The sequence below is a fragment of the Saccostrea echinata genome, unplaced genomic scaffold (genome assembly GCF_033153115.1).
Source record: "Saccostrea echinata isolate AGI-Se365-2 ecotype Australia unplaced genomic scaffold, CSIRO_AGI_Sech_v1 ptg000022l, whole genome shotgun sequence".
NCBI classification, from domain to species: Eukaryota; Metazoa; Mollusca; class Bivalvia; order Ostreida; family Ostreidae; genus Saccostrea; species Saccostrea echinata.
Genome location: NW_026889771.1, coordinates 14,854,968 through 14,882,689, shown reverse-complemented (window position 1 = coordinate 14,882,689; position 27,722 = coordinate 14,854,968). Strand labels below are relative to the sequence as shown.

Genomic DNA, 27,722 nt, shown 5'->3' with positions numbered 1-27,722 from the left:
TTTGAATTTTACCCCTTTTATATGTCCTTTATTGTCGTCATGGTAACGAGCAATGTTATAGAAGTGAAATCATTCTTCAGTTCCTATAACAAGAATGCAGCAAATGTTCTCAAATTATCGATGTTCAATTTTAGCACCAGAAACAAAAAAAGTTCAAATAGCTTATTTGTCTGATCGATATTACGTTGTCATCTTAGCAACCGAGATGAAAGTTATACAGTTCACCCCTCCGTTATGTTCAGATATTATTAGATACACTATAGACTTAAAGTTTATTTTAAAATTTTAGCAGTAATAGAACAAACACAGTTGATATACTGGTTAAATCTTAATGATATAGTGTATGTTCCTGTTGTGGAAAAAGTGTTAAATCGTATTAATTTTAAGAACAATATTTAGACTCTCAAGAGCAAAGCAAACAAGTTGAACGTGCTCTTGAAAGAAGAGGTATGTCAAAAGGTGAAGGTTTAAAAATTCATTGTAAACATGCGGATTTCAATAGCATGGTAACGAACAAAATGGTTTAATTTTTAAAACTTTGGTCTTATTTTATACAAAGTTAAAAAAAAAGTTTTATACAAAGGCTTTATTGCTTATAGTCATTTCCTTACTGAGTTAATGTCTAAATACAGATTTCCTATTTGAAAAAATGTCTTAAAAGAAAAGAATAGAGATATATTATGTAAACAATGGAGTAAATAAAGACAAAACATGGCCCTGCAATAAAACAATTGACAAGTAGAGTACAAAGGGATGAGCTCAGATTTCACCTTGTATACACCAAGAAATACATATGCTTCAATAGTTGCAAAAGAACAAGTATACATTCAAGACCCAAAACCAAACAAACTATTAAAAGAACTTAAACAGCGGCAAATGTATTTTCCAAATAAATTCCTTCCAATTTTACTACTGATGTACAGCTACATTCCCATGCAAAACACTGCTACAAAGATCATTATCATGCAAAAACAACTCACCAATCGTGCTTTCTCATCCGGTATATATAACTGTAATATATACTTTTATACATCTCATCTTTATATAAGATTCTCTTGCTTAGAAATTGAATTTCATTTTCAACTTTCTCTATGTAAAAAAAATCGAATTGTTCGCGTGGCTTACATATTTTAACAATACCAAAGAACCAACCTTTTGAACATCATTATCAGACTTCATTGGCGATCTAACCTTCTCTTCCGGAGTGGGCCATGTCGCTTTAGTGGCGGACTTAGGGCGACTTTTTGACCCAACTTCCTCCGGCCAAACCCAAGCCATGATGGGTCGATTTCAGTCACAGACACAGCAAGAAACCCTCCCTTTAGCAAAACTTCTTCCGTGCACGAAGACAAATTTAGATTTAAATCCCTTTAAAAACAGTGCCAATAGCAACTACCTCAAAGTGGAGATACACCATTCCCTAATGTCATATTAGTACGACAAGCAAACACCTTCTGACAGCTCAATAAACAGATCGAGGCGCTCAATTCCTTCCAATGCTTTTGTCGGTCCAAACGAAAGGAGACATCCAGAAATCTTTCAAAACAACGTCTACTTTCTCAGTCACTCTAGACCCGTTTAATATTGTATTTAGATCGATGTTTTTGGCAATTGCTTTTATTGATTAGCAAAGGAGCCATAGCTAGACATATGCATCTTGAAGATCATATGTATTGAATCGCAAAGAAAGGTATTGAAAACCATAGATTTGAAGCATGCATTTGAATAATTTGAACTTACCAAGAATAAAGAAAAGAGAAAGCCCATTGAAGAAGAATTTGAATAATGTCACCTGAACGCTAGCCAAATTGACAAATAAGAAAACAGAATTTTAAAGACTTTTTTATTTTTACTTTCAATCGTCGATGGACTTCTTTACAAGTCAAGATTTAAATGAATTTAATTTTCGATAAGTGATATTTTTACAAGCTGATGTAATTATGCACACTTTCTAAAAAAGAAAAAGAAAAAAAATGTTGTTTTCCAGGTTGTCCGTTCGACTGTCAGACTACCTTCTTCCTCAAACTACTGTTACATTTTAAGCAGTAGCCATCTCATCTTATGAAATATGACTGGTGGTGCCTTGAACATTAATACTTTGAAAGAAGATTTGAAATTTTCATCCCCCAGGGGGAGGGGGTGGAATTGGGGTAAAAAAAATGTTTTTCTACGAAAATCTGGTTCCCTGAACTCCTCTTACATTTTTAAAATATGATTGTTGGTGCCCTGTACATGTGCAATAAGGTTTTGGAATTTTCATTTTCAGGGGCAGAAAAACGTCGTGGTTTTTCTTTTAACAAAACCTGGTTCCCTGAACTCCTCTTACATTTTTCGTTTTAGCCCTTTCATATTTTGGAATATCATTGGGAGTGTCTTGTGGTTGTGCAATAAGGTTTCAGAATTTCGATTTTCATCCTGGGGCGATTGGGGGTCAAAAGAGTCATTTTTCTGAAGAAAAAAATCTGGTTCCCTGAACTCCCCTTACATTTTACGCAGTAGCCCATTCATATTTTAAAATTTAATTGGGAGTGTCCTGTAAATGTGCAATGTTTCAGAATTTAGATTTTCACCTAAGGGGACAATTTTTTTTCTACAAAGACCTGGTTCCCTTGAACTCCTCTTACATTTTTTTGCAGCAGCCAAATCAAATTTTGGAATATCATTGTGAGTGTCTTTTGGGTGTGCAGTAGGGTTTCAGAATTTTGATATTCACCGTGGGTCGTTAGAAATGATTTTTAAAAAAAAAAAAAAAAAAAAAAAACAAACAAAAAACTTGTTTCTTGAACTCCTCTTACATTTTTCACAGAAGCCCAGTCATATTGAATAAGTTTGGGAGAGTCCTCTAAATGTGTATTTAGGATTAGGAATTCCGATTTTGACCCTGTGGTGATTCGGGGTAAAAATGGACTTTTTGTAATTTATAGAATTAATGTGGCTTCTTCCCTTGTTAGCTAAATATGAAGGTGAGTACATTTCGAGGCAAACACCTATGTGTGGGTATTACTGTCTTGTGACAGCATCTAGATTCATTCGCAAATTATTGACTTTTCAGGGGGGGATGAATCTTCTGTTTTCTACCGAAGATAGCGGCCCTACTGGAAGACCATAATAAATATACAGTGGCGGAGAGGGGAAAGTTGTCATTAACAATTTGACAATTTACCCTAAAAATGAAAGCTTAGAATTTTAGAATAGATATCCCCTATTATAAAAATCTCTTTAAGGCTACATAAGGGGACCCTTTCATCAGGAACCAATCTAAATGAAATCTGTTTTAAAAAAATCTTTATTTGATGCTTACAGTACGAAATTGCATCCTATTTCCGGCTTCGCTGATTTTGATTGCAAATTTTACAAAGAAACCCCAGCCTTTAAATAAGAAGAGGTATTAAGCTAAAATGTGTTTTATACTATTAACCGAATGGATGCTTCCGTAATGGTTATGCTAACACCCATAATAGACTTCATATGAAAACCCATACACAAATAAAATAAAACTTTCCTTTGGATTAAATGCAAATTATTTGACACCGAAGAAGGATATTTCAATCCATTGCAAAAATAATTTGTGATTTCTTTATGTCATAAAACCTCCAATACACATATGAAATGAAGGCGCTTTATTTAAATCTAGATATGTCTTCATTATGCATAGAACAAATTCAATTTGTGCTTAAATACAACCTACCCGGACATTTAAACATAAAGGGAACACTTGTCAATCTCTTCCAGTAGAAGATTAAATATCTTAGGTGACAGTACAAAAATATGTCAACCTTTCCCCAAACTTTCGAACACTATTTTAGTATTTCTACAGCTCCCCTTCCCGTATGACAAGATTTTTCCACCTTGAAATGAGACAGATCACGATACAAACAGTTTCTAAGGTGCTTTTTACTTGTACTCAGTTTCTAACAGCGGATGCAGAGACGTTGAAAGACAGCGAAAATGAAAGGTAAAGGCAAACGGAGAGTAAATGTGCCATAAGTCATAAAATGACATAAGCTGAACTGATAAAAAGCTTCATAGCACACCTTTACGAGAATTTTGTCGTGAGACCATGGAGTAGGGATTTTAAAGACTTAGGGGCAGGTCCGAACAGGTTAGATAGGTAGGGCGGAATTTGATACCTAACGTGGGGAAATATCACGAAAATATTCCTTATACACCAAGTTTAAACACCAACGAGTGATTATTTCGTTTAATTACCGTAATTCGATATCTGTCGCTTTTGAAAAATGAAACATCATATGCCATTGTGTTGTTGTAGAAAATACTTGAAATTACAATTGAATTATTTAAATAAATTTCTATGTTAAAGGTGAGGGATGAAACTGAAAATAGCCTATACAATAACACACATTGGGGGGCATAAGATTCTTTTTCTGTCATTCAGGTTAACGCCACATTGAATTGAAGATATGCAACACACTACACCAGAGATACGTATACTTTGGTTCAGAGGACTTTTAACCAGTTTCCAGTAAGAAGACATGCAAGGCACATTTGTTTAATTAAGCTATTACATTACTATTTAAAATTTTTCAATACATTTTCTCTCTTTTTGAAAGACATGCATGTTGTTGCTTTGTGTTTCTTGTATTATCTTGTCTGTACATACATATGTGTAAGCTGCTAGTATGACTGAAAGAAAAGTGATGTAATGTTGAATTTAGAAAAAAGGCTAGCTATAGATTCTGTCAGTTTCTCTCAGTCTTCAACAAACCAGTAATTTGTGAAATAAGAATTAAAGATTACTCTGTTATTCCTAAACACACAGGAATGATTTCTTATCTTTTGTATGGCAATATATACTAAGTTTCCAGTGTATAAATATTTGCCATTAATCTTGAAACCATAAGAAAATGTTCTCTCAGAAGGAATTGCACCTTCGATTAAAACACGTATCTCCAGCTGAGCATCCCTGTTAGTGAACTTAAGAGTCTTCAAAATATGTAATTGAAAAGTGTGGAGATCAAACCTCCTCCTCATTGAAAAATCAATAGAGAAACACAAATTTGTTATCCCTCTTTTGAGACAAAAGTTTTCCATATATGAGACTACAAAGAACTCCAGAATGAACTACTGTACCGATTGCTTCTACTTTAAAATACAACAAAATCATTGAGATTATTTATAACAGTTTCATAAGATTTCCTATGAGGTCACACAGTTGTTGTAATTTTTATTTGTGAAGAATACCAAATTAAAAGAGTGGTCAACACTCAATTTTGATTCGGCAAGAGGCGTTCTCATTGTAAAAAGATAGTTACTTCTATTCATAAGTCGACTCGATACATATCAGTGAACTCGAAATAAAAGATACCACATAGCCTCCCACATCTAACTGTTTTATATTTGGATGTTTAACTGACTATAGACGATAAAGGGCCAATTAAGAACTAAAATTAAGACTAAACAAACAAGATGACATCAGCTTTTCCATCGTCAACTTTCCTTTCTATGTAGTAATATTCCGCTATCACCTGCATATGGTGATTACGTCTCCCAGCTTATGCGATACTCAAGAGCATGCTCTGAATACAATCAATTTTTAAACCGAGGCAGGTTACTGACAGATAAGTTAATGTTACAGGGATTTCAACAAGTTTAACGTCAGCTTTTCGAAAATTCCATGGTCGTTATAATGACCTTGTTAACAAATATAACCTATCATTGGATCGTATTTCGGCTGACATGTTTCATACCAATTGTTGGCCTTTGATTTTATACTAAAACTCTGTCTACCTGATCAATACATATTTTTTTAGATTGATTACTGTTCGTTACCTTCGTCTTTTTCATGTTAACAAACCAGAAATTTGTCACTTGTTCAATTCAATACCACTTATAAGATTAATTAATTTGTAGGCTATAAAACACATTTGATTGGTGATCAAAAGGTTTTAGAACTTCCTTAGAAAAAAAATTTGAAGAGAAAACATGGAGATGACAATTACAAGTTGATGTAGAATAATTCTTTCTTTAATTAAGCATTAAATCAAAATTTTCATCTTTGACTTTAAAATCCAAAGTTTTAAGAAAGGAATGTAAACACTGAAAGAGAAATGCTGACTTTAGACCACAGATTGGATATAAAAAAAATGTTGTAAAAATGGTAAATGAACATGCGTTCGTGTTAGACACTCTCAAAAATCAAAACAAAAAACTCTTGAATGCCAATGACCTGAGATTACAACGTGTAAAACTTTATTAAAAAAGAAAATGATTTCAAATAAGATTATCTCAGGTTCTGAATGAAAAATGTTCTCAAATGACATTCATAAATGTCAATATTGCTCAAGAGGCATTTTTTAAACCGAGAAGAAATAACTAAACCGACCCCTTCAGACTGAGTAAAAGATGCTATAAAACGGATGTGACGTATATTAGTTATCGCCAAAGAAAATACATAAAGTGCTCAATTGCTTTCATTATTATTGTGAGTAGTGCTTCAAGTCTGAATTGATATATACCATTAGGTGAGGGAAAAAAAGATCTCCAACTTTTTCTCAAGGGAAATGCATAAAAATCACCTTCATAAAAGTTCATAATAGTAGCATTTAGTTTACTAGTTAATCTTATAACTTTTCCCCTTTATGTGTGATTAAAGTCTATAAATGTGTTTGCTTTAGGGTAAAGATTAGTGTTCATACAAGTTATCAACCACAATTTCTTGGACAATTATTAGAAAAATTTTCAAAAATGTTACGGGACGCGTAGCAATTCCTGCAACCATTAAGCCTATGGCTAAACAGATCAGTATTCAGGTTTCAGGTTAATTTCCACTATTTTCACACCAACATGACATTTAGAGTTAAACATTCTCTTTTTTTTCGGTCACCACGCTTTATAGCTAAGAGATCTTTTCTGAAAATAAAAGGATTATAAAAGCCCTAACTGTCATATTCTATGCTTTAATTTTCTTCCCTTTTTTCAGATTACCGTCAAGAAAATTGTTGTTTATTCCAGATGATGTTTAATAATTCAACGTGGGATTTCTTTTTCTTTTGCTGGAGTTCATTAACCATTTAGACCATATTAGACATCTTGAAGCACAGGTTTGGCATATATAGCAGGAAAGGCTAGAGAATCGGTCATTGTGTTATTTACAGCAGTTCCTTCTCTAATAAAATACCTTTGGCAATATGATTTTTGTTCTTCCTAAAGATGTTAGTAGTATATATATATTAATGCCATTAAAAAGTCAAGTAAAAAGACGGAAAACACATTATATCCAAATAACTTTCAAAAATCAAACCTTCAACAAATGTAAAATCCTCAGGCGAATTCCGTTAGGAATTCACCCAGGCAATCCCAACACAGTTTTTACTAAAAAATACTGGTGTCCTGTGGACTTTTATTAAGACTGTACACCTAAGTGTAACTGAAAATATTTTTCATTGATAAAAGACAAGGTTAATATTTTTCATTGTATCTTAAGTAAAACAAACAAATAAAATTCTAGTACATGCTACTAGGCTTTATAAATAACAATATTATCAATCGAAAACACATTATATTCAAATAACTTTCAAAAATCAAACCTTCAACAAATGTAAAATCCTCAGGCGAATTCCGTTAGGAATTCACCCAGGCAATCCCAACACAGTTTTTACTAAAAAATACTGGTGTCCTGTGGACTTTTATTAAGACTGTACACCTAAGTGTAACTGAAAATATTTTTCATTGATAAAAGACAAGGTTAATATTTTTCATTGTATCTTAAGTAAAACAAACAAATAAAATTCTAGTACATGCTACTAGGCTTTATAAATAACAATATTATCAATCGAATTTTTCGAAACTTGATCCGTAGGATTTTAAAAAATCGTTTTAAAATATCCCCCATTTAGATTATTTGCAAATATCACTTATGACAAAAAATAACAAAGAGAAATCATTCTCCAATATGAGCAAACATAATTACTCAACTAACCATATAATACCTACTGATCTATAGAACTCTTTTTTCCATTAAGTTCTATTGTGTTGATGAGAATCAAAATAATTCACAATTCACGATTGAATTTTTTGAGATGATCATATTATTAAAAACGATATTGAATTTGTGTTCATATTCTTTTTCAAATGAAAAGCCCTTAAAAGTGCATTAAATGAGGATAAAGGGCGATATCTCCCACCAGACGAACATTGCTGAAGTGCTCGTGCACTACGCAGGGTAGAAAATCATTTCATGGGGTATAAAAGAAGTAGAACATTTTTCTTTACTTCAAGTGAAAGAAAACTGCTTTAGAGTAGTCATGATTTGAACTTTTGCAATTAATGTTCAATATTTAACAATAGTGCATTTAGATTAAACTTGACCTTATAACTAGGAATTTATTTTTCTCGACCTTGGACTACGACAACCTTTTACGTCATTGAAATGTTTTATCCTCTTTAATCGATATCTAAAAGAAATTTGTCTTGTGAAAAGTATCTTATCATGCACTATCTTTTATTTAGAGTGTGTTTGTTGGATTTGATAAGTCCTGATTGACCGATGGTTCGATAATTTTAGATTTGAACCATAGATAAACGATAGGGTTTAAAACCTATAACTGTTAAATATTGATGTTCTCTAAATGTTTTATAACATACATGAATTTATAAATTAGGCCATTTCAATTTTTTTTTTTTATGTTTAGCGTCCGCGGACAGATTGGTTTTATAGTATGAAAATTCAAAATCCAGACTTACAAAAATTGGTATTGCTTTTAAATCTATTGGGATGTACATTGTACATTTATATCTATTGGGATGTACATTGTACATTTAAATCTATTGGGATGTACATTGTACATTTAAATCTATTGGGATGTATATTGTACATTTAAATCTATTGGGATGCACATTGTACATTTATATCTATTGGGATGTACACTGTACATTTAAATCTATTGGGATGTACACTGTACATTTAAATCTATTGGGATGTACACTGTACATTTAAATCTATTGGGATGTACACTGTACATTTAAATCTATTGGGATGTACATTGTACATTTAAATCTATTGGGATGTACATTGTACATTTAAATCTATTGGGATGTACATTGTACATTTAAATCTATTGGGATGTATATTGTACATTTAAATCTATTGGGATGCACATTGTACATTTAAATCTATTGGGATGTACACTGTACATATAAATCTATTGGGATGTACACTGTACATTTAAATCTATTGGGATGTACATTGTACATTTAAATCTATTGGGATGTACACTGTACATTTAAATCTATTGGGATGCACATTGTACATTTAAATCTATTGGGATGCACATTGTACATTTCATTCTTATTTTACTTTTTTCAAGTTTTGGGTCAAAGATTGGGATTTGCATATACTATATAAGTTATTTTTGTTAAATACAAAGAAAATTCTCGAATGAAGATGATATACTTGACTAATTTTTTCCCGTGTTTTTCTTCCTATTAGAAAGAAAAGTATTTGATTTTTGAATGGACGCTATTTATCTATGAACATGGAAAACATACATAGAAGGTTGTTGATGGATCAATCCTGACTAAAACTCAGATTTCCTTTCCATTCAAAACTTACGACATTTTAGCAATAAAATATTCGTGCAACTTATATACACCGAAAAACCAATACATTGAGAAATTAAAAACTATTTATTAGGTTTAAATTTCATAAACGTACAACAAAACAAGGATTTGCATGCAAACAAAATTCCAGCCTTAATTGCTCTAAATATTGTTCAATTAATTATTTATTTATTATTTATCCTCCACGCAGTCAAATTTGAATTTTACAGAAAAAAAAGAAAGTTGTAGCATTTTGCCTAAGCAATGCCAGTTCCGAAGAACTTAAACTTTTTCTTAAACATCCAAAGATTCCCTCTGCAAAAGCTATTTGGTTGATCCTTTTCATATAGCGATTATGTAAACCTCTAAGAACATTGTAGTCAAAGCGATTGTGGAAAGAAAGTGTTTCAAAATATTTGAAACAAATATTTGTTACTTCTTCACAATATCCGTTCTATTTAACAGATCTTATGATCAGTACGTCTCGTACATGCATGTTCTACGAGGTTGCATTGTGTTGCAGAAATGTTAACCTTGAAAAAATAACATGAGAAATTTTGTAAACGTCTCAAACATGCCATTCAGCCTACAAAGAGGTCAGTGATGGATAAAAATAAAATTGTTAGCAGAATACACATTGCCCTCTGTTTCCAAAAATGACTGAATTGGCCTAAAAGCATTAGAAATGATGAAAGGATCTTGAAGTTTCCAGAACAGTAGGAAAAAAAAACAATAAATCAACATAACGATCACCGTTTCATAGCATATATACAGAACAATAGCTGAAAGCTGTTCATTTGTCATCCATGCCTTCATTCAAGACTCGGTGATGTTGCAGAAAATATCAAATGAAACAAAAGAGCCGTTTTCTCTACTTGAAATAACAAAAGCGTACGGTACGATGCTAACGATAGCCATTGTCAACAAGTGACAAAGAATCACCTTTAATGGATAGCATTTACTTGTTACTAGTTTACGTCAATTACATTGTGCAACTCAATATCGCTCGTAGTTTCTACGAGAATCACTTCAATATATGATTTGCATGTATATGACATACATGCTTTAAGGTATTGTATATAGCAGATGCATATCTATACATTTACCTGCAATTCAAATTATGCATACATGTAGGCTTTGCTGGTAATTTAAAATTTTAGAATCGTGGTACCATGTCTAATGTGGGCTTTTTACTTCTCATCTGCGTGCAATAAAGTAATTGGTCCACAGGGCTTTATCATTGAAAGTTTATTTTCACCTACCTTTCCCTGCTGACAGAACCGATGATTTGCTACTTTATTTATACAAAGGAATCCTGCATTTCTTTACCACGGTGTCCCCCCCAATGCATTAGGGTAAGTGTCATTATCAATATGAGGTATCTAATCCTGCTTGGTAACCGCTGATAAATTTATCATGATAACTACTTAATGCATAACCTCTTTGATTTTTTAAGCGTACCAAGTATAAGAGGCCAATTTTCTCCCCCAAAACTTCAAAAAAAATCCTGATCAAAGATGCTATGCTGATGAACATTTTAAACAACGTGAACTTTGAAACACTAGAGAAATTTATTTATTTACAAAGGGTTTCAAAGCGGATGTAGAGTTTTAACTTCTAACACAGTCCATCATATTGTGTTTTGCTGGTAGGATTATAGACTAGATAAAATTTCATTCATTGCATTGTTATCAACATGCAGCATACTTTTTTTCAATTAATAATTGATGCAATGATAAAACACATATTGATTTGTATCTTTCTCTCCACGTTTGATGTTTCAAGGAGGATTTATAGGATAGCTTATTAGAATTAAACTATGGGGAAAATTGAAAGGCGTTGGGCATAATAATTGGAAAGGCTAATAACGCGAAGTGAAAAGAAAAAGCATTAATATGCCTTTTAAAATGTGTGCGTTATAGCACAAAGTAGAACGGAGTATTAATACGGATCGAAAGGCGGAATACGCAAATCAAAAGGCGTTATAATACGATTCAAAAGATGTACTGAGGTCATCACGCCTTAAGGAAGCTGTACCTGGTAAATACGTGAAATGAAAAGGCGTATGAATTCGTGGGGCATGTCATTTCAACTTTGGATCAATTAAGACATGGATTTCACAGATTTGGTGGAAGGGCATAATAATGGCTTTTTTGTGATGTGGCGCTTTTTGATTTGCGCTATTAACCATTTTTGCGTTAATTAAAACATCGTTGTCAGTTTAGATTCGAACAACTGTCCACATGAACAAATCCCATGCACCCTTTAAAGAAGACTCAAATATTACGACAAATCAATGTATATGTGATAAGTACGTCATTAAATCAAGAACTATAATTCATCACGGCACATCCAGTAGCTAATGTTTGAGCTATAAATTCACTTGTGTATTCTTTGACAATGACTTGGAAAAGACAAGATTCGCCTTTACACTGTCAAAGGAATTTAAATATTTGTCTGAGCTTGCATTTACACAAGGACCGAAAGCAAATACTAAATGGTAACTTATGTCATTGTTTGTAAAGGTTTTGTTCATAAACATCAACAATTTGTTAATTAGCAGCAAGACATTAAGGGGTATATCGATCCAGTGTACAAGATAAGAATGAAATGGATTTTAACAGCTGGAAAATTTAAACGAGAGTGTTTAAACTCTCTCTCTCTCTCTCTCTCTCTCTCTCTCTCTCTCTCTCTCGTGATTTACAATTTAATTTTAAATTCATATTGTAATAAAAGTTTTAAAGGGCTTAAAACATTTACCGGTACTCCAACATAAACTCAATTACACAAATGTTATTGCTAAGTCTTAAAATTCTGAACAATCGATAGATATTGAATTGACTATTCACTCTGTGCATACCAAAAAGTAAAAGCGGGTTTTCAACGTTTTCATGACAAGAATACTCTATATACATTGAATCTGACACATTTATTAAAGATAGTTATAGAAAAAAAATTAATCAAATTTATTGACAGATATTGCTTTATCAAAATCCGTGAAGAAATATCTTGGTCTGAACAAAATGATCACAAGTTCGTTTTATCTGATAAAACAACCGCAATAAAGTCTTAAGCCAGTGGACTAATATACCTAATGGGTTATTCTCAATGTAAATCTTAATACATGTACCGGGTATGTTAAACTTTAAAGTGCTGTGCATCAGACATTTGCACTTTTTTTTTGGTTTCATAACCTTCATAATAAGGGTATAGCAGTTTAAAAAGTAACAAAAGTTAAAGGACCCGGATCATTAGATGGAAGAAAAAAGCTCAAAGGTATTGGAAGTGACAGTCATTACCATTTGTCACATAAATTTTATAATGATGTGTTGCAAATTAAAACAAGCACCAAGATCAAAGGTCCACAAACTCAGTTTTTTTTCTCTGTATCAACTAAATCCTTTAATAAGTTATGATCATCTGATAATTGGATCTCCTATATTGTATGTTATCGCATGCTAATGATCTGAACGTTTCATGATATTCTACAGTCTCTTATTCTGGTTCCTGTTAAGGCAGTGAAGGTTTATCTTGTACTTGAATTTTCAATTCTGAGTGAAAATTATTAAATTGATGTCCGGTTTGAATTTGTTTGTGGTTTTTTGATCAAATTGCCACAAATGATAATCAAATATTAATAAGATTAAGATCTGTTTTCTATGTAGAATCAGGTTTCATCTGTTTACTGGAGATTTTAAGAGCAAGATACACCTTTCCACCTGTCATAAAAATGCAGTAGCAAAGGTCTTATTGACGAAGGCAAGAATCAATGATGTTTATTCAGACAAACATCGGATTGAGCAGATATGAACCCCGATCATGCAAACTAAAGAATGTCATCTAATCGTATATAATAAGTGCCCCAGCCCCTTCAAATATGGTAATGGCTTCTTTAAAAACCCTCAAAGTAAACATTCTTCAGGTGCGAAACATTTTCAAGGACTTACAACAAATATCATTGGAATTATATATCATTTCCACACCACAAAGCTAAACAAAACTTACTTCTCCCCGAGTATAAAATATTGTTATATCTTAATGTCGTATTTTATTTTCCGATTTAAAATTTTTGAGGTGCCAATATTCTCCGGTGTAAATAAAAATGGGAAATCTACCACACGGGGCATAATACCGATTGACAAAACTACCCCGGATAAGCTGTATCTTTATTTATTTAAAGAATTAAAACGGGACCTACACAGTGCAAAATGCTTAATTGTCCGCTTGTTCTGGATTAAGGTATAAATGTTGCATGCTATTCTTTCACGAAGCACCTGTGCAGGACAGGTAGTAACGTCTTGATATATTTCACATACGCAAGCAAGGATGTGAATTATTTATTTTGGTATAATTGCGAATTAACCCCATATAATTCCATGTTACGGTCGCAATGGCACAACATTCCTTTTTTGGTATGTGTGTCTATGCACTGCACCTGCAACGTGCACATCGTAAACTTCTAAGGACATTCAAAGGGATTTTGAGAAACATATCTATATCTTGGAACTTTAAATGGGAAATTTACATATTTGCCAATAAAATTCAATAACGTGGGCAATAAATCATAAAATTCAAATACGAATTCGTGTCAATGTGCGTTCACTTAAAAGAAATGAAATATGTATCAGCTTAAAATGATCTTGAGAGGGGCTACGCCTCGTGGCGGTAAAGACTTACAACTCGACAATCAGAGACAAACCACACAACAGGTTGGTAAGAACAAAATCCTATCATCGGAGGCAGTTAACAAAACTCCAATAATCAGGGAAAGTTGAACACAATGAAAGGGAGAATTGATAAGGTCCCCCCGAGTGTATAGGCCATACGGGCTTGGCTTATCAGGTTTGGTACTAGTCCTTTACAAATTAAAGAAAACGAAAGGCAACACGGTGACAGGGCCTTAACAACAGCAGAAGCAGCCAAAACTTTTGTTAATTTGTCAACTCTGCAAGTGACAGTACGATCCATTTCTAACAGACATCTGAACTGAAATTTACACTGCCGATTTACACTAACACAGACTCTCAAGAATATACTATTCCTCCTGACTCCTTTAGAGTTTGATATTTTCGTTTTGCATCATTAGAATTCAATATATAAAAACTCTATAAGAACACCAGACTGTCAATTTGACAGATATAAATGTCGTCTATTCAAATATATTCGCCTTGAATAGCGCATGAATTGATCTTTTATAATCTTTCATTGTTAAATACATGTTTTCTTTAACGCCACATTTATAAATACAATTCAATTTGTTCTGCATTTTATGCGTATGTCATAATGCCTTCACACACACTGCTGAGATTAATTGTGCCGATATTATTATTTAACCATGTTAAATTTAATGAAATGAAGTATAAAATATAATTTTGTGTAACAAAGCAAATAAAGCGATTAATTTAAATCACGTAAATAAAGTTTACATACCCTTCTTCCAAGTTTCGGCATAGTTCCTAATTTCCGTCACAAGAAAGACATTTAAACTAGTAAAATTTCTCTTCTTAAATTGTCATTTTTAAAAAAAAAAATGCTTTTTAAATACACTCCTTATTTTTAAGAAAAAAAAGTATGTCGAAAATTCTTAAAGGTTGTCAACTATTAGCTTTAACGACATCCATTCACTTTTTGTTATATTAACGCACGGTATCAGTTCCGATTCATTTTCCTTTCGACTATTACTCCATATGATTAGGCGAGCAGTCACCCGTGGCCTCGTTTCTGTTTACACTGTCACTCCGTTTCCAACTTGGAGTCAACCGTAGTTTCGTACTAAAAGTTAATAAATTTCAGGATATCATACCGAAATATGCTCTTATATTCACAGGTATCCAAATTTCAGTGAGAAGATCTTCAAAGACTGAAAAAATCAGGTGATTTAAAGTTTCAAAACGGTTGTCAATGCGGCCGTCAGGGGAGGGAGGGAACTCTTACAGTACAATCATTATAATATTGAGTAAAACGCTCCCACGAAAAGTCAATATGCTTTATAAACAATGCTTTATAGTAGAATTGATTTTTCATATACATATAGTTAGAATGATAAGAGTTTTGTTTGATCTGCAATGAAAGTATCTAAGTACCCTTTGTTTACCGATTAGAGCAAGTTTCTCTATAGTTCCATATGAACAATATACCAATGCAGCCTGCAATCCATCGATTTATATTTCAGAATTAAAGTATTTTCAGGACATTGAACAAATAATAGCAACTCATGAAAGTGTTGAACTTTTCTGAATTAAATACTCTTTGTAAAGTTTACAATGTGTTCCTGGTGACACAGAATATTTAGAATGAGGTCAATTGAAGTATCTTGTTGGAACCTTGGTACATGAGGAGCTTAAAATTCACATAAATATATGAAAGTCAACTGAAAATGCAAAAATACTAGAACCTAAAAAGAAAGGAAAAGAATTTTTTTTTTTTAAATAATATCAAAATTTTGGAATGCAAGGCCCTGTTTTACGTCTAGAACAAAAAATGTTACACAGGTTCTAAAATCTTGCCAGCTTAATAATTTTGATAGATTCATTGCACATGTATAAGTTGTACAGACATCTAAATTCTTCTTGTTCATATTAAAATTAAAATTAAATCAATGTAATTGCATAAGTAAATCTTGGTCTTAGTTGTAAGTTCTTTTGTAAAACGTGATGTATAATTCTTCCTAAACCGTGCTGAGTACCCCAATGAAACGCTAACTCACTGGAAAACCAAATTGTCAGTTCTAATAATCAATGTCTTCAAAATGACATTATAATTGAAAACTAATGGCACAGCTTTTATTATTCATAAAATAAGCATTTAACAAATGGTTAATAAATATAAACAATAAATTGACACATCTCGGAGTTTGGTTTCAACAAATAGAATGTAGGCTGAACTCGAGCGGAAAAAATTCAATAAGTATTTCGTTGCTAGGCACAACAATTAACAAATTTTGATCTGTTTCATGTTTGATCCAATACACAGAGTATTGTAGATGATAATGTACTATACTTTGGCACATTTTTTTAATATACGAACTAGAACACGGTAAAACAAGTGAATTAAATAGTAAATGTATCCAAATCCTTATGGTATTTCAGAACAATGAAATGCTTATAATTATTAGAGTTTCAAACGCATCATAAGCATCAAAATACGTTAGTATAGAAATTTAAATAATTTATTTCTAGCTGAACGAGCAAACGTTTACATCCCCCGGTCTATAAAAGAGGGAAATAAAGAAACTTAATGAAACTCATTGAAGAGTCTTCTAAAACAAAGCAAAGATATTTGAGTATAGTCTGGAAACAAATGATTAAAATATGCAATGTTAAATAAAGATATACAGGCCCGTAGGAAGCAATTTCAGTTTGGGGGGCACAGCCATACATTTTTCAGTTGACGTTGAGGGGGGGGGGACTACCAAAAATTTCCTGACAAGCAAAAAAAAAAAACATCAACTACCAAAATTCCTTAACAAGCTTAAAAAAAAAAAAAAAAAAAAAAAAAAAGGTCATCAGACGTTTTTATTGAGGGGGCACAAGCACACATTATCTATGTTTACTATAGTAATCTATATATCGGCAAAATTATTGGGGGGGGGGGGGGCACGCCCCCCCCCCGTTCCTACGGCCATGATATATCAAACCTTTATACATCAATAATTAGAGAAAGATTTAAAAAATGTTAGTTAGGACATACTTATTCATATAGAGCGTAGTATTGATTTAAAAAATACATGATGTTATTAGTAAAGGTGATGTAAACAAGGATTCAAAAGAGAGAAATACAATTGACTGAACAATGAAAAGAAAATGTTTTTCAAATTAAAAAAACAACTTTTTAGGGGGGAGGCTGTATGCAATGGGCATCTTTTTCTTTTTCACTGAATACTGATGGAGGAATTTTCATGGAATTAATTTAAACAGTTATAGACATTAATTTTTGCATGGCATGGCACTGTATCTAATTTATCCCATGAGACTAAATTGCGAAGTTAAATGCAGTCCATGTATCTGCCAAGTGATTAATCTGCCTGCCTTTGACTCTTTCTCAAGTGACGGAGCAGAGGTTTAAAATGACACAGCTGATCTGATACTTCATTAATTTATCAGATATTAATTATGAATAATTTAAAGAGGTGTTTTATAGAGTATCGACCCCCTTTAATTTGCCTCAAAGAATATAACATTATTCTCGCTATGTCAAAGACGCACGACTCCTATTTTTAACTACTATAAGGAGGTCATGTTAAGTTTTCTCGCACATGTCAAGATTTGTAAGATATATCTAAGCGTGTATATGGTGCTTAATCAAAATTAAATATCCTTGAATGAACTCATTTCGCATAAATTTATTTGCATTGATATTTAACAAATGTAATAATTTCAATTAATTTAGATTCAGTATTTGCAAGATCAAAATAATCAAGAGATGAACATGTGTGAGATTAGTGTTGGAAGTTCTGCTTAAAGGTTTTATTTTCATTATTATATGTCACTGGGTGACAAATTGTCATTGCTCCACCTATACCGGTAATTTTGTCCGCTAATGTTCTCGCAGACAACCTGAACAGTATTTAAGAAACTTCACAGAAATGGTGATCACCAAGTCTAGTTTTGCTTTCAACATTTTAAATCAAAATGGTCAGTGTTGCCCTGAACCAGGACAAAATATTAACATTTTCTCATATTTTTCATTTTATTTTAAAGGATTGATACTCTCATCATGTCAGAGTGGTTTCTGTAAAAATTGGATTGGGTTGCACTACATTTCTCGCTTTATTTGTCAAGGAAAGAACAAATGAGTTAACTAAAAAATCTTTTGGGAGGTAGAAAAGTTTCTGCCACGTGACTGTTGTGTATTGACAATGTTCAAGTTAGAAATATTGACATTTTATACACAAAATATGATCGAAACATTCAAACGAAAGTGAAAGTGTCAACTTGCGAGTTCTGAGTAATCAAACTCACTATAGAACATCCCGGTTCTCGATTGAGATTCGGTTGTTTAGATTTTGACAGAATTTTAAATTATTGGTTGCTTATTCTGCTTTTTTCTCCAATATTGCACCGTGAGTGCAATATCGTGGTAAACGGTAGAAGGTCAGTTGAGGTGATACATCCTATAGCTAGCAATAGGAAAAAGTCAGGTGGTGACATGTACTATTGCTAGCAATAGGGAAGGTTAGATTGGGGTGATATACGCTATAAAAAGCAATCGTGAAAGTCAGTTCCGGGTGACACATGTTATTGCTTGCAATAGGGAAGATCAGTATGCTATTGCTTGTAATAGGGAAGATCAGTTCGGAAGATCAGTTCGGGGTGACATATATTATTTCTTGCAATAGGGAAGATCAGTTTGGGGTGACATATGCTATTGCTTGCAATAGGGAAGATCATTTCGGTGTGACATACATGTATGCTATTACTTGAACGGTAATGTTTCTTGTTTTAATTTATTTTTTGGATGAGGGCTTTATCACTAAATGTAGTTAGACATACCATACCTCTTACAGAATTGTCAAAGTTTTAAAATGAGTGTACATCTAAGGCTGTATGACTTTTAAGTTATTTTTTTCTTTCACAGTAAATATGATATGTATGTTTTTTACACAGAAAAAAAGCAAATTCTTACAGATTTAGAAGAACGGAAGACTTTTTTGTTGCCATGGCAACAAGAGTCTAGTTATTATTAAGGTCTTCCGACTTCCTTCGGAAGACCTTATTGTTTTCCGTCTGTTTTCTATTATTAGGTCTTTCCACCTTTCTGTGGAAAGACCTCTTGAAATGCTTATGTTTATTAGGTCTTTCCACCTTTCTGTGGAAAGACCTCTTGAAATGCTTATGTTTATTATTATTATTATTATTATTATTATTCTTTTTCTTCCCGGACTTTTGAAACCACAAGACTTATCGAAAAACTTTATTGTTCATGATACTGGATATTAAAAGTTATTCCGAAAAACGACCCAACGTGTTTGACCTATGACCTCTTACAAAGTTATTGCCCCTTTTGCAAGAATAGCTTGTTATCGCTACTCCTTCGAAACCGTAAATCGTAGAGATACAGAACCTTCACCAATGTCTTTGACTACTTGAGAGGACTTTTCAATCTATTCATTGTGAAATGATTTGTCGACCCCTTCAATGAGTTATTGCCCCTGAAAGTTTTTGAAGTTTACAAATAATGAAAATTTTTCAAAACGATAAGTCGTAGAGACATGGAACCAACTGCATTAGATTCTTTGACCTCTGACCTTGAAATTTTTGTAAAGGTCAAAGGTCAAGGTCATTCAAAATTTGAGAAATTAAGCTCTTTTTATATCTCTTTTGTCTTTCATTATATGCTAAATCTCTTTGCATCTTTAATATGTACTCTTCAAACTATTTCAAAGATTTCATACTTGTCCCCTAAGATTTACCCTTTTAAAAGTTATTGCCCCTTTCATTGAAAACCTTGTTATCGCTACTACTCCGAAACCGTAAACCGCAGAGACACGAAACCTTCACTAATGTCTTCAGGGCCTTTAGACACAACTTCAATCTATTCAGTGCGAAAGGATCCGATGACCCCTTATATGAGTTATTGCCCTTTAACATCTTTGCTCTTACTATTCAACCTTATAACTTTGAAACTAAAAGTCGTAGAAGCATGGGGTCAAGTGCAATGTGACCCTTGACTTATGAACTTAAATAATTGTTCAAGGTCAAAGGTCAAGGTCATTAAATTTTTTTTTAAATTTCATTTTTTCCATCTCTCAAGCCATTTCTTGTTTCTTTTGTATAAAAATAAACAATAGAGAGTTAAATATGAAAAATATATGAAATTTAAAGAAGGTGGAAAGACCTCTAATTGTTCGAGAACAATTAGTCTACTAGTTATTATTATTATTATTATTATTATTCTTTTTCTTCCCGGACTTTTGAAACCGCAAGACTTATCGAAAAACTTTATAGTTCATGAAACTGGATATTAAAAGTTATTCTGAAAAACGACCCAACGTGTTTGACCTATGACCTCTTACGAAGTTATTGCCCCTTTCGCAAGAATAGCTTGTTATTGCTACTCCTTCGAAACCGTAAATCGTAGAGATACAGAACCTTCACCAATGTCTTTGACTACTTGAGAGGACTTTTCAATTTATTCATTGCGAAATGATTTGTCGACCCCTTCAATGAGTTATTGCCCCTGAAAGTTTTTGAAGTTTACAAATAATGAAAAATTTTCAAAACGATAAGTCGTAGAGACATGGAACCAACTGCATTAGATTCTTTGACCTCAGACCTTGAAATTTTTGTAAAGGTCAAAGGTCAAGGTCATTCAAAATTTGAGAAATTAAGCTCTTTTTATATCTCTTTTGTCTTTCATTATATACTAAATCTCTTTGCATCTTTAATATGTCCTCTTAAAACTATTTCAAAGATGTCATACTTGTCCCCTAAGATTTACCCTTTTAAAAGTTATTGCCCCTTTCACTGAAAACCTTGTTATCGCTACTACTCCGAAACCGTAAACCGCAGAGACACGAAACCTTCACTAATGTCCTCAGGGCCTTTAGACACAACTTCAATCTATCAGTGCGAAAGGATCCGATGACCCCTTATATGAGTTATCGCCCTTTAACGTCTTTGCTCTTACTATTAAACCTTATAACTTTAAAACTAAAAGTCGTAGAAGCATGGGGTCAAGTGCAATGTGACCCTTGACTTATGATCTTAAATAATTGTTCAAGGTCAAAGGTCAAGGTCATTCATTTTTTTTTTTTAATTTCATTTTTTCCATCTCTCAAGCCATTTCTTGTTTCTTTTGTATAAAAATAAACAAAAGAGAGTTAAATATGAAAAATATATGAAATTTAAAGAAGGTGGAAAGACCTCTAATTGTTCGAGAACAATTAGTCTACTAGTTATTATTATTATTATTCTTTTTTTCATAGTTATGGCGATATCTCAGCTGTGAGTGAGCAGATTTCAGAGATTTTTTCGCGAAAGATGCATCATGTAAATATCTCCAGACGTGAATTTCATTTTTTCAAAATTCACTTCCGTTCGCGATTTTTGGGGAAATTTGTATTTTTTAAATGGCATTTTGTCCAGAATTTTTCTCGACAACGGCTAAAGATATGAAATTGAAACTCAATGAATAAATAGAACATCAAATTCCAATATGGGGAACGACCTTTATTTTTCGTCGTCGCCACTTCCGGTCGCAAACGGAAGTGAATTCAAAAAGTCCAATTTTTCAACTTTTTTGTTTTTCAATATTTTTCTTTAGGATTTACAGGGTTTATAGAGTGTTTTACAAAAATTCTAAATATGTATTCAATATTTTGATGCGTGCATTTATTGCAAAGATATGACCGATCCAAACTTTGTCCCACTGTCTGGGGTTCGAATCCTGCTGGAGGTAGTTAATTTTTTTTTCTTTGTTTTTCTCTTTTTTTCAGTTGCTAATGACTTCTCTCTCTTTAAAAACACGTATGGAAGTTTTTGCTGATTTTTAAAAGCTTTTTTGTCAGAGATTCTGTAGAAAACCTTTCGACATATACCGAATATCTTTGCATCTATAATATGTCCTTCTAAAACTATTTTAAGGATTTTATTCTTGTCCCCAAAGCTTGACCCATTCAAAAGTTGTCTCCCCTTTTGCAATAAAACCTTGTTATCGCTACTCCTCCGAAACCGTAAAACGTAGAGATTCCAAGCCTTCAGCAGTGTCTTCGACTCATTTAATACTCTCTTCATTCTATCATTGCAAAAGCATTCTTTGGTCCCTTGTATGAGTTACTGCCCCTGAAAGTTTATGCTGCTTACATTTAATGAGCTTTTTTTAAAACGGTGTATCCTAGAGACATGGGACCAACTGCATCGGCATGTTTGACTTTGACCTTGAAATATAGGTCAAGGTCAAAGTCATTTAAAAACATAAGAAATTCCTTATATATTTGTAAAATATAGCAATTCACCAAATGACCTTGAACTTTGACCTTGACCTTTGGCCTTGACATTGGGTCAAATGAAAAGTAAGGACATGCATCCAGCTCCAGTATCAGGTAAAAACATAGAAAGTAAAGATTTCCTTGTTTTGTTTTGTTTTGGTTTTTCTTTTTTTTTGGAAATGACCTTGACCTTTGATCTTGACCCAAAGGTCACAATCAGGCTTAAAGATGTGAAAGTAGTTACAATTCTTAGTTTAAAAGAGGCATAAAATAAATAATTCATCCCCCCCCCTTCTTAAAAAAAATCACATCAACAACAACGTAGAATATTTCTGTAAAATTCAAACCAGACCTCGGATCGACAACATATTTGGTACATATGTAGCATAGACCTCAGAGAAACTTTCTTGAGAGTTTTACGGTGAGTCTTATAAGTTTATAGAAGTCATGAAGTTTCACGGCAAGAACTACAAGTTCTGTTGTGTTTGAAATTAAAGTGCAGGTGGACGAAGAAATGATCTAAACCTTTTATCGGCTATTTCTTCAGATGTCGTTAGTAGCATTCGATTTTCCTGATATGATACGACATTTTAATACCAAGCATTCTCTCTTTCTTTTACATTTGGAATTTATTTGATTTTTATTTAGAATTAATCAGTTTCCAGAAATAGCGATTTTCGGTATATTAAAAACAATTCTCGCTTTCATTGTCGTGTTTCCCTTCTAAAAATGCATGTTGGGAGTATAATTTGTGCTACACATATTTAATTTAACCCAAAGAAATGCTTATTTAAATGTTTCATATTTATTTCAGGATATTCAGTCAGAAATGTTAAAATCCGAACCCGATCTTTTAAGCTTACAACAAAGCTATTTTCAAAAAATTCAGCATGCTCACAATATCGATGAATCGGGCTACAGTCCATTAATACATTTTCATTAGGGAACAAGGGAACAGTGTTAACGTTTTCTCACGCACACCCGTCCCTTGTTATTTTATATACTGCTTGCAAGTTCAGGAACTATTTCCTTTCACGGAACTTCTTTCTTCCCCTACCGATTCTAAAAATACGCTTGTATTTATTCTATAGTCTTAACAATTAACTTACTCAATTTTGTCGGAATGTGTAGCGCAGTGGTTAGAGCACCTGCCTTTCAAACCAAGGGTTTTGAGTTCGATCCCAGGTGGAGGAGGATTTTTTTTTTTTTTTTTTTTTTTTTTTTTTTTTTTTTTGCTTTTTTGGCATTTTTCTTTTTTTCGGCCTAAACGACACGAAAACACTTAAAAAGGTGGAAAGGCCTCTAATTGTTCTCTGAACAATTAGTTTACTTGTTATTATTAAGGTCTTTCGATATATATGATAAGATATGAATATGAAACTTGCTGAGGTGATAGAACATCAAATGTAGATATGTTGATCGACCATTATTTTCCGTCGTTCGTACTTCCGGTCGCAAACGGAAGTGAATTCAAAAATGTTAAATTTGTAACTTTTTTGTTTTTCAATATTTTTCTCTGGGATTTACAGGGTTAATAGAGAGTCTTCCAAGAGTTCTAAGTCTGTTTTTATCATTTTGATTGATGCATTTGTTGCAAAGATATGTAATACAAAGATAGATTACATGATCAGTACGTACTGGTCCCTGCTGACAAAGCAGGTAACAACATTGTCTTTGTTTGTAAGACTCATTATATTAAATGTATTTTAGAGGAACTTGGATTTAATTCTACAAGTGGTAATCCAACTTTTACTCATAGTTCCCTTTCTAAGGAAGAACTTCTTCAAAATCATATGTCAGTTTTGAATATTTTTAATATTCCAAACAACCAAAATGAATTCGAATTACCATATTTATATTGGATTCCGAAACTTCATAAAAATCCTTACAAACAAAGATACATAGCGGGTTCCAGTATATGTTCAACCAAGCCTCTATCTTTACTCCTCACTAAGATATTAACAGTGGTGAAGGAGAAACTTCAAGAGTACTGTGCAACAATATATTCGAGAAGTGGTGTAAATCAGATGTGGATACTTAAAAATTCCAAGGAACTTTTGGAAAATTTGAAATCACAAGATTTTACCAAAATCAACAGCTTTAAAACTTACGACTTTTCAACTTTATACACAACCATTCCCCACGATAAATTAAAGTCCAGGCTTTTTGATATTATTGACAGCTGCTTTTTCAATAAAAATGGAACTCGTAAATATACTTACCTTGTCATTGGTCATTTGCAAAATTATTTTGTTAAAAAACATTCTGATTGTTCACACAAGTACTCTGAAGTTGCTTGAGTTTCTGATTGACAATATCTATGTGGTTTTTGGAGACCAGGTCTTCCAACAATCTATTGGAATTCCCATGGGTACCAATTTTTTTTGTATTCATATGAAGCAGAATTTGTCCAAAATCTTGTACGTGAAAAGAAGAAAACACTTGCTGTGGTCTTCAACTCGACATTTAGATATATCGACGACGTATTGTTAATTAACAATGGCTATTTCCATTCTTATGTCGATACGATATATCCTGGTGAACTTGAGATAAAAGATACCACAGAGTCTGAAACATCTGTTTCATATTTGGATATTTTACTTGAAAAAGATGTTAATGGTAATCTAACAACCAAGCTTTATGATAAACGTGATGACTTTAACTTTTCAATCGTCAACTTCCCTTACTTATGCAGCAATATACCTTCATCACCTGCATACGGGGTATATATCTCTCAGTTGATTCGATACGCAAGAGCATGCTCTACGTATGTACAATTTCTAAAACGAGGTAAATTATTGACAAATAAGTTGATGAAACAAGAATATCAGCTGTCTCGTTTAAAGTCATCATTTCGTAAGTTCTATGGTCGATACAATGACCTTGTCAGCAAATACAATTTATCATTGAGTCAAATGCTGACTGAAGTTTTTCATACTAATTGTTAGGCCATTATTTACACACTGAATTGTCGACGGATTTTTCCGTGATTTCCCGATCATGATAAGGAGCACACGGCGGAAGTGACCGGTCGGCAGGGGATGCTCACTCCTCCATGGCACCTGATCCCACCTCTGATGTTTGGAGGTCCGTGTTTGCTCTGCTCCTATTTTGTATTGTTTAATGGACTTTTGAGCTTGAATACTGTTCGTTATCTCCATATCTTTCATATGACCGCATTTATTGCAAAGATATGACCGATCCAAACTTTCTCGTATTGTTGCGGGTTCGAATCCTGCTGGGGCGGGAGATTGTTTCTCTCTTTTTTCAGTTGTAAATGATATTTTTTCTCTGTGAAGACATGTGTGATAGTTTTTGCTTATTTTTTAAAGCTTTTTTAACAGAGATTCTACAGAAATCCTTTAATAATCATGATCTATGTTGAAAGACTGTGTTACATAAACGCAAACAAAAAATACCTTCAATAAAGTATTAAATGAAGTGAGGTAGCACAGCGATCTGGAGAAAAGTTCGGTCGGAAGACCACTTGTTGCCCTAGCAACAAGAAACGCATCTAGTTATTATTATTATTCCTCCCAAATTTTGTGAGCGCGATTACTCAGAGATGGTTGGATAGATTTTCACAATTTTTCACATGATAGTAGGCTGATATATGAAGTTTATATAAAATTCCGTTTTTTGAAAAATTCACTTCCGGTCCGAAGTTACGGCCGAATTTCCACTTTTTAAATGCACTTTTGTCCGGAATTTTTCTCGGAAACGGTTTGAGGTAAAGATGTGAAATTTACAGGAGTATTAGATCATGACATTCTCTTTGTTTCGAAGTTGTTTTCGTGTGTTTCCGGTACTTCCTGTCCGAACCGGAAGTGAACTTGTGTTTGGTCAATTTTCAACTTTTTTGTTTTTTAATATTTTTTCAAGATATTATTATGTATAACAGAGGTTATTCTACAAATATTAAATATATAATTTGTTTTGAAATCAGATTCCACATTTTGCAGATTTTCGGTACCCTCATTTTCCCTATTTACCTAGTGTGTAAACAATGGGCAAAGAAAGATAACTCTGACTTGTAAGTGAAAATAGAACTTTCGAGATAAAGGCGGAAATAGTATCAGTAAGTAATCTAAAAAACTAAAAGTGGATATAAGTTCTCATGAACCAAATCCTATAAATACTATTATTCTAAGGGCATTTGCTCTGTTCATTAAATTTAGAAATAGAAACAAAATTACATTTGGTCTCAGACTTCAGGTTGTTCTTTATAGTTCTATATTAGTTTAGACGTATAAACAACATTGATGCCAAAGCAACTCTACATGACGGAATGAGCATGCTCATCAGTAGACCAAGGGAGGTTACTTATTTTACTCATCAGAATTATTCTGAACAAATGATTCTGGTCCTTTTGTAAATTCTCTACAATCGTTTAGCTCTTCAACATATGCGGAGTTATATTTCATGGTTTGAAAATATGTGTTACTATTTTTCATTTCTAAAACCTTTTTTATTATTATATAAAATTTCCCTGTTACATGAATAATGTGTTCGAGTTTAAAGTTGCCTATGGCAGATTTGTGCTGAAACTATTACATACTTGTCTACGGGTAGCATTATCGTATTTAGGCGTCTCCTGAAAAAAAAAAGTTCTGGTAACTTACTTTATTTTTTAATTGGCTTGAACTTGTCGCTATATTCTTTTTACATGATTTCATTTCCTCTTGTTTTTTAAGATTTCTGTTGAATATACAGAAACTATACCAGCATTATTTTATACGTTCTTATTTTAATTTGAAATCTAAAATGTTGCGTTTGTTAAGAGTTTGTGCAGTTGTACATGTGTATACATACTTGTCTACGAGGAATTTCTTCGTACATGTATCTAAAAGCCTGTTGAAAAAGAACTTTTAGTTAATAGAACAGTACGATTACATTCATACGAAGTTTGTTTGACCTCCTTTTGCTTTAAATCACTACTTAGGATATAAATCATAAGAACTGGTTCACACTGGATTAAGTACCTCTGGATCGATTCGAATTTTATTTAACTCACCTCACATTAATTATTTAATGCCACGTCCACATTACAATTTTTGTTGTAGATTAAGTCAAAATATTTACTTATCTGAATGTTAAAGGGTTAACTAGACCATGTATAGATGTGCTAGAGTTAATCTACATGCTCTTACAACCATTTATAGATGTGCTAATTAAAAGCTAATACACTCTAACAACCATTTTTAGATGTGCAGGAGCTAATCCACACTAACAATTA

At 32.8% G+C, this 27,722-nt stretch overlaps 1 protein-coding gene across 7 annotated transcripts in view; it reads right to left on the bottom strand.

Moving 5' to 3' along the window:
- Positions 1–27,722, bottom strand: part of LOC133190512 (uncharacterized) — a 42,180-nt gene that overhangs the window by 11,240 nt on the left and 3,218 nt on the right. The window contains exon 1 of one of the 7 annotated variants that reach the window (XM_061326178.1): positions 14,989–15,300. The exons of 5 other annotated variants lie outside the window; for them this stretch is intronic. In XM_061326178.1, the coding sequence (XP_061182162.1) occupies positions 14,989–15,009 (21 nt within the window). In that variant the 5' untranslated portion in view covers positions 15,010–15,300. Of the gene's footprint in view, positions 1–1,152; positions 1,540–14,988; positions 15,301–27,722 lie in introns of those variants that run through there. One more of the 7 variants, XM_061326176.1, reaches the window with a different exon arrangement.